Source organism: Bubalus bubalis, chromosome 2 (genome assembly GCF_019923935.1).
Source record: "Bubalus bubalis isolate 160015118507 breed Murrah chromosome 2, NDDB_SH_1, whole genome shotgun sequence".
NCBI classification, from domain to species: Eukaryota; Metazoa; Chordata; class Mammalia; order Artiodactyla; family Bovidae; genus Bubalus; species Bubalus bubalis.
The window spans coordinates 4,406,158-4,414,208 of NC_059158.1; the positions used below are offsets into that span (position 1 = coordinate 4,406,158).

Sequence of the window (8,051 nt, forward strand, 5' to 3'; positions counted from 1 at the left end):
TCAGAAGCCACGTTTGCGTCACAAAGCCACAGAAGGGCCAAGGCCCAGACCCTGTAAGCCCAGAGTGGATCTCAAAGCAGCTTGGAAGGAAGCGGGGTTCGGGGAAGCTGATTGTAAATGTTTCCAGCAAGGTGACCGTGTCACAGTTCTGAGCGCAGAGTGCTCGGGTCCTTCAGGCCTCCAGGTCCCGATGTTGGGGACCCCGCCCACGCCCCGCTGCTGTACCCCCATATTACACCAGCTTCAGAGACTGACTGTGGGGAGGCGCAGTGAGGGGTCCTGAGTCGTATTAATACAACAACCAAATAACTCAGGAGCGACTTTGGCATAAACGAGCAGCTCCCAGGAAGCAAGGCCTCTGAACTGTCCAGCCGTGGGGCCGTTGTGCCGCGCTGACGGCCACCCCGCTTCTTTGCGGATGGGGTCGTTCCCGGCTAGGAACCAGGACCTGGTGTGGTCAATGTGAAGGGCAAAGGGTCAGCCCCTTTGGAATAGGATGCCCAAGATGGGGCACAGACTCCAGGAAATGCCCACATGTCTGTGTGTGTGTGGCCTGCAGCCCCGGGCGGGCAGTGCTGAAAGCAGCTTACAGGAGGCGCGAGATGGGACCTCTCAGAAGAGCAAGCCCGTTCCTTAGGAAGAGGAGATGGAGTTCATCTGCCCCATCACCTCCCCTGCTCGGGGTTGTGAGCTGACCCCCTCCCTCTGGGGAGTGAGCTGCGGGCCCCTCCTGCAGGCCCCCACCTCCCGCCAACCCCGGGCAGGAGGGGAGGACCCAGCCTGCAGGCTGGAGCCCGTGGGCCTTGCAGAGCGGGCGTTCCTGGCAGAGTGTGTACTTGGCCTCTCAGGGCGATTTCTGTCGTGAGCCTCAGCATTCAGGGTGACGTGTTTATTAGGTAAACACATGGGCTCGGGCTTCCCGCTGTCCCTGCAGAGAAGCTCAGTCAGACACAGGTGGCCCCAGAGACTCAAAGGCCTTCTTCAGCACGCTCTGCTTCCCCTTCAGCCTCCTCCCGTTAGAGACCCCCTCCTCAGGTCCACCTTCCCTCTGAGATTTGGGGAAACAGAGACGTTCACGTGTAAAGATCAGTTTTACTTTTGCACCGTCGAGACAAGGACGAGGCCTTGAACTGAATGGAGCTTCGGGGGCGGTTGCTGCTCATTTTTCTCCAGGGTCCGATGAACCAGCTGTAGCCCAGGCCCCTGCCATCTGCCAGGCGCTGCCCTCAGCCCCGGGGGACAAAACGAGGAGCAAGACGGGAGAAGCCTTTCCCTGTGGGAAGGCGGGTTTTCACGGTGAGACACGGGAAATGGAGAGTCAGGCCAAGTCCGAGGGCAGAGTAGCCTCAAGGGGGCGGGCCGCCAGCCCCGAGGAAGGCACCCACCGGGGCCGCGCCCGGGGACGCCCCCGCAGGAGAGGTTCTGGAAGCGGCCGGGCCCCTAGACGCCACTGCAGCAGAAGCAGACGCAGAGGCCGGGTCCTAGCAGAAGGGGGGCCGTGCGTGCACTGGGGGGCACCCAGGACGCGGGCAGGTTGGGGGCTGCACGGAGACCCCCAGGAGGCAGCCTGGAGCCAGCGGGGGCAGCTGTCGACAAGGGGCCCATCTAGGCTGTGTTCTCAAGCGGAGCCAACAGGAGGAGAGGGCACGTCAGACCCCTGACCGGCAAGAGGTCAGAGCTCAGAGGTCAGTCCCGCCCCCGGGTCCTCAGAATGAACTCACACAAGAGGAGGCTTCACTTGTTTTTTTAAAGTAACCTTTTCTTTTTGTTTCTTTTTTTTTTTTCTTAAACTCAGTAGAGGGTACCTTGCCAAGAGAAGAGAAAGGAAATAAGTCCTTGGTCGTTCCTGCCCCATTGCCAGGAAGTGGCTGGTGCCAGGGCCACGTGAGTCTGGGGTGGGTCCCCAGGGCCAGCAGCGTCCTCCCCACTGTGACTCCCGCCCCCGACCACCACCCTGACCCCCAGCCCTCATCCTCGTCCGGGTGCCCTGAGACGCGAGTGAGGGCCAGGGGCAGCACAGGGAGCCGGAGCCCCGGGCGCCGCGTCCCAAACTGCTGTCCCACCGCGGGGGAAGCCTCGGGATGTCCAGCTCCCGACGCAGCCCGGCCACTCTTCCTGGACAGGACTGGCTTTGATGGGCTGAGTGGACATTAACCCAGGTGGCCCTGGCCTTGATTTCTGATTGTGTCCCCAGACAGGGGTCAGGGACTCAAACACATCCCTCACCGTCTGTGCCAATCACCACCCCACTCCTCCTGCCTCCGACCTTATCGGATTCGGCCCTCGCTGGAGCCAAGGTCTGTAAATGGTGCGCTGGGCTTGACCTTGCCTCGCCTGACTCCAAGGTCCGTGTTCCTGGCCTACCCGGAGACCCGTCAGCCTCTCTGCACCTTTAAATTTAGGTCCGAGCAGGGCAGGTCCGATGCCTGCTGTCCCTGTCTCCCCATCCCCAGAAACAGCATTAGGGGCTGCTTCCCTCTTGCTGCTGCTTCTCACACGCGTGTGTTCTTTTGTGTGTGCTAGAATAACTACATAAAGTTTACCATCTTGACCTCTTCCCGAGAGCTTAAGTTTGTGGCATTAACCGCGTTCCCGTGGTGCGGCCACCACCCCCGCGCTCTGCAGAAGCCTCCCTCTTCCCGACTGAACCTCGGTCCCCATGAGACACTCATCCCTGTACCTGCCCCCAGCCCCCAGCCCCCACCGCCTACCTTCTGTCTCTGGGACTTTGGCTGCTCTGGGTTCTTGTGGAAGTGGAAAGAACATCACGTGTTTGAAAGACAATTTACTCAACACCCTGTTAGTGAGGGTCTGATAGGATGGTGGGTGGTTGAGTCACTAAGTCGTGTCCAACTCTTTGTGACCCCATTGACTGTAAGCCACCCAGGCTCCTCTCTCCATGGGGTTTTCTAGGCAAGACACTAGAGTGAGTTGCCATTTCCTCCTCCAGCGGATCTTCCTGACCCAGGGATCAAACTCGGGTCTCCTGCACTGCAGGCAGATTCTTTACCACTGAGCCACCAGGGAAACCCAGGTGGGGCTAGTGGTGAAGAGTCTTCCTGCTGATGCAAGAGACACAGGAGACAAAGGTTCAATCCCTGGGTGGGGAAGATCCCCTGGAGAAGGGAATGGCAACCCACTCCAGTATTCTTCCTGGACAATTCCTCAGACAGAGGAGCCTGGCGGGCTACAGTCCACGGGGTCGCAAGGAGCCGGACATGATTGAGCGACTGAATGCCTGATAGGCAGGAGCTCAGACACGGGGGTGTTCACCTGCAACTCACGCAGGGGGCAGGTGGAAGGCAGCACGGCTGGGCTGAGGGTCCCCCTGCCTGAGGACGCAGCAGCTGCCCGCCCCTTTGCTGGGGTGCAGGGGGAGCGCAGGAAGGGCTGAGAGCTGGGTCTGGCCGTGAGGCTGCCTCCTGCCTGCTGCCTCACCCCTGAGGAGGGGGTGACCATGGTGCCCACCTCCAGGGATAGCCGTGCAGACCCCACAGGGTAATACACAGCGTTCTCAGCCCGGGACCTGCTGGCAGACACGCACGCGGGAGGAGCTCAGGTCTTGTTACCTCTGAGGATGCCTTCTCCCTGCAGCGTGAACCACAGGTCTCTGCCCTCAGGGACGGAGGAGAGCAGGCCTCCCCTCGTACCCCCAAACCCAGGCACCCGTGTCCTACCGCCCGGGAGACTGCGAAGTACAGGCACTCAACCCCAGCCAGCTGCTCCCTGCAGACAAGGGTCCCGGAGCGTGAGCCCCCTGCTCTGTGGTCCAGAGCTGCGGGCTCAAGGCTGGCCCAAGGTGGCCTTGGAGCTTTGGTGAGGCGGGAGGGGGCCCCGTGAGCTCCCCGGCTTCCCTCAGACCCCCACACGCACTCACAGCCCAGGGGGGCCCCCAGCCTAGCCTCCTATCACAAGCTCCTCTGAGGCAGAGCCGGTTCCTCTCTACTTGGGGTGCAGGTGGGCACCCAGAGAGGGTGGGCACTGTGGCCCCCACCCCGGGAGCTCAGGGACCAGCTGAGCAGCTGGGACACGTGAGAGCCCAGCCCCCCTCCGAGGGACGGAGGACCAGGCTGACCCGGGCCCCTCTGGGGGCTCCCCCCAACCCCCCACCCCATGCCTACTGCAGCCTGCGCACAAGCCACCCGAGATTCCCGCTGCCCGAGGTGCAGACCCCGAAGGCCCCTTGAAGGGGCTGAGGAGCAAGCAGGACCCTGGGGCACGCCACCCCGCCGCCACCCCGCCCCGGGTGCCAGGCCGCCCGGGGCCCTTCCCACCCCCAGCTCCCGGAGCGGCCGGAGGGCCAGGTTAATTTTAAACTTGAAATTGAAGGTTACTGTCTAACAACAATAAAACCGGCCCCTCCGATTCTTGGCTGCCAAGGCGGTATCCTAAATAAGAAACCAGTGGACACTCCTTGCCCAGTTTGCTTGGCAGGAAGCCACAGACCCAGGACGGGAGGAGGGCCCGCCTGCTTGCCCAGCACTGGCCTCTGTCGTGCCCACCGCCGGCTGTCAGTGCGGGGAGCGGGGCCCGCCAGGCTGCAGCGGCTCAGCAGGCCTTCGTGCCAGGACCGCAGCTCTGTGCAGCAAAAGTGATGCCTGCTCAGTTTGCAGATTCTGGAAGCTGCAGGAAAATACGAGGGGTGAAGTGAAGTCGCTCAGTCGCATCCGACTCTGTGACCCCTTGAACTATATAGCCCACCAGGCTCCTCCATCCATGGAATTTTCCAGGCAAGAGTACTGCAGTGGGTTGCCATTTCCTTCTCCAGGGAATCTTCCTGACCCAGGGATCAAACCCTGGTCTCCCGCATTGCAGGCAGACGCTTTACTGTCTGAGCCCCCAGGGAAGCCCGTAAATACGAAGTGGGTGGAGGGGTGGGGATTAACACAGTCATCTTGCTTCTCAGCATTGTTTTTATTGATTGAATATTGCTGTTTCAGTCGGGCCCAACGTCCCTTCCTCTCTGACTCTCGGACGTGTTTATACAGCACTTTGCACGCTGCAGCTTGTTTTCCCATGAGTTTTGTCTCTTGTCTTCACCCTCATCCAGTGAACTGGGAAGGAAAAAAACTCCTTGTCACCTTGGAGTAGAGATGAGGATGAAATGAATTACCCAGGTCAGCCAGCTAATGGGCAGCCTTGTTAGGATGAAATTGCCCACCAAAAAGCGACAAAGGATCTCAGGAGGGAAAATTCCCAGAGGATTCTGAAGCCCAGGAAAGTTTGAAAACCACTGTCCCAGAGATTAGGTTTCCCTGGTAGCTTGGTTGGTAAAGAATCCGCCTGCAATGCGGGAGACCCCGATTCGATTCCTGGGTTGGGAAGATCCCCTGGAGAAGGGATAGGCTACTCACTCCAGTATTCTTGGGCTTCCCTGGTGGCTCAGCTGGTAAAGAATCCACCTGCAATGCGGGAGACCTGGGTACGATACCTGGGTTGGGAAGATCCTCTGGAGAAGGGAAAGGCTACCCACTCCAGTATTCTGGCCTGGAGAATTCCGTGGACTATATAGTCCATGGGGTCGCAGAGATTAGACTATCCCAGGCTCCTGCCCACCAGCTGCCCCCCAGGAACCTCGAGGCCATTGTTCAGGTTGCAGTAAATCTCAGATCTAGGAAACACCCCAGGACCTTCCTTCAAGCACCCCACCTGACCTCTTCTCCAGCCAGTGGGGCTACTCACCCACCTGTATCAGCACAGGGGCCCCACGGGGCCCTGTGGCCAGGCCACACTCAGGAAGAGAAGCTCCGAGAAGCTGCGACCTGACCTGGGCCCCGAGCTCAGGGAGCAGGTGCCTCCACCCACCTCCCGTCCTGAGGTTTGTGTTGTTTTCATGCCTCTAAACCACCGTTGAGGAGCTCACGGACCAAGAAGTTGTTTCAGCTTTCAGGTCTCACTGTTTAAGAAATGCATTTCCTAAGGCTAAAGCTGCCATAGATAGTAGTTTTTCTGATGGATCTGGGCAAAGTAAACTGAAAATCTTCTGGAAAGGGTTCATCATTCTAGATGCCATTAAATGCTGTGCCTCACCAGACTGACCAAATGTCTAGGGCAGCTGCCCCCCCACCTCTGCTCAGTTAAGTTCAGTCACTCAGTCGTGTCCGACTCTTTGCGACCCCATGGACTGCAGCATGCCAGGCCTCCCTGTCCATCACCAACTCCCGGAGTTCACCCAAACTCATGTCCATGAGTTGGTGATGCCATCCAACCACCTCATCCTCTGTCGTCCCCTTCTCCTTCCACCTTCAATCTTTCCCAGCATCAGGGTCTTTTCCAATGAGTCAGTTCTTCCCATCAGGTGGCCAAAGTATTGGAGCTTCAGCTTCAGCATCAGTCCTTCCAATGAATATTCAGGACTCATTTCCTTTAGGATGGACTGGTTGAATCTCCTTGCAGTCCAAGGGACTCTCAAGAGTCTTCTCCAACACCACAGTTCGAAAGCATCAGTTCTTTGGAGCTCAGCTTTCTTTCGGAGAAGGCAATGGCACCCCACTCCAGTACTCTTGCCTGGAGAATCCCATGGACGGAGGAGCCTGGTGGGCTGCAGTCCATGGGGTCGCTAAGAGTCGGACACGACTGAGAGACTTCACTTTCACTTTTCACTTTCATGCATTGGAGGAGGAAATGTCAGCCCACTCCAGTATTCTTGCCTGGAGAATCCCAGAGATGGGGGAGCCTGGTGGGCTGCTGTCTCTGGGGTCACACAGAGTCGGACATGACTGCAGCGACTTAGCAGCAGCAGCAGCAGCTTTCTTTATAGTCCAACTCTCACATCCATATATGACTACTGGAAAAACCACAGCTTTGACTAGACAGACCTTTGTTGGCAAAGTAATGTCTCTGCTTTTTAATAAGCTGTCTAGGTTGGTCATAGCTTTTCTTCCAACCTCAAGCCCCAGTTTATTTCTCTCAGGGTCTGCACAGTCACAGCGGCTGGGGGCTGGCTTCACGGTCAGGACCAGATGCCAAGTCTGCCCTGACCTCCACGGCCCTGGCCAGCCCAGGCCACCGTGACATCTGGGCTCTGCCCTGGACAGCCTGTGCCTCATGGCCTGTGCACCGTCCCCTGGGTTCGGTGGGCCTTGGGGCTATACCGGCCAGCAGAACACTGGCCTGCCTGGCCTGCACCCTTCTAGAACCTTCCAGATGATTCCCAGCTGTTTTCCCTCCCCGCTCATCAGCACCAGGGCCTAGTGCCCCCACCCCAGCTCCCCCCAACCCCCCGCCCAAGTTAAGCGCTGACTCTCTAGGGTTTGGATCCTACCCAGGAAGGTGGGGCTGAGAGGTGCCCACGCTGTGACCCTGAGCAAAGGGCCAGGGGACCCGCCAGCCTCAGAGAAGAGGTGGGCAGTGGGGTGGGGGCCAGGTGGGCGGGGGCGGGGGGGTGAACACGAAAGGGTAAACACCTCCTCGTTTTTATTGACACTGAACTGACCCAGGCCAGTTTTTCCTGTTATGTTTTTGCTTTTTTCCCCTCCTGTTCAGGGCTCAGGCCCCAACCCCCACGCTGCTCCTTCTCTGGGGGACCCAGAAGTGACTCAAAAGTCCCTAGAGGAGGACTCGGGGCGGGGGCAACTGTCACCCGGAGGAGGGGAGTTTGCAGGCGTCCCGGTGGGTATGTCTCCAACTCAGGGGACAGTGAGCGCTGCGGCTGCGTTTGAGTCCGGGGGGAGCTGAAGCCCTGGGGGTGAATTTTTAAGACTCATTTTGCTTTTTTAAAAAGTAAAGAATAGCTTTAGGTTCACAGCGAAAGTGAGAGGAAGGGGCTGCGATTTTACCCTCCGCCCGCCCCCATCCTCACACCCCTACCGCAGGAGGGGCCTCTGTTGCAACCACCGCCCCTGCGTGTGCCTGTCCCCCAGACCGCGGTTCACACGAGGGCTCCCTCTCTGCCGGCCGAGGGCTGAGATGCCCACGCACCCGGCAGCACACCTCCCCCCAGTACCCGGTGCTACCTAGTCGTCACCCCAACTGCAGTGTGTGCGTGTGTGCACGTGTGAGTGTGTGTACGCTTTTGTTTAACTGGGGGAGCAAGAAAAGCCTGGAGACCG

The 8,051-nt window shown here is 59.0% G+C and overlaps 1 protein-coding gene across 1 annotated transcript; it reads left to right on the forward strand.

The window, feature by feature from the left end:
• The first annotated feature begins 3,457 nt into the window (after positions 1-3,457).
• LOC123465484 (nuclear distribution protein nudE homolog 1-like) lies at positions 3,458-7,907 on the forward strand. Its single transcript, XM_045164669.1, has 7 exons — positions 3,458-3,498; positions 3,621-3,816; positions 4,127-4,246; positions 5,666-5,818; positions 6,914-7,075; positions 7,486-7,611; positions 7,863-7,907. The coding sequence occupies exons 1-7, from the start codon at positions 3,458-3,460 to the stop codon at positions 7,905-7,907; spliced, it is 843 nt and encodes a 280-aa protein (XP_045020604.1).
• The last annotated feature ends 144 nt before the right edge of the window (positions 7,908-8,051 follow it).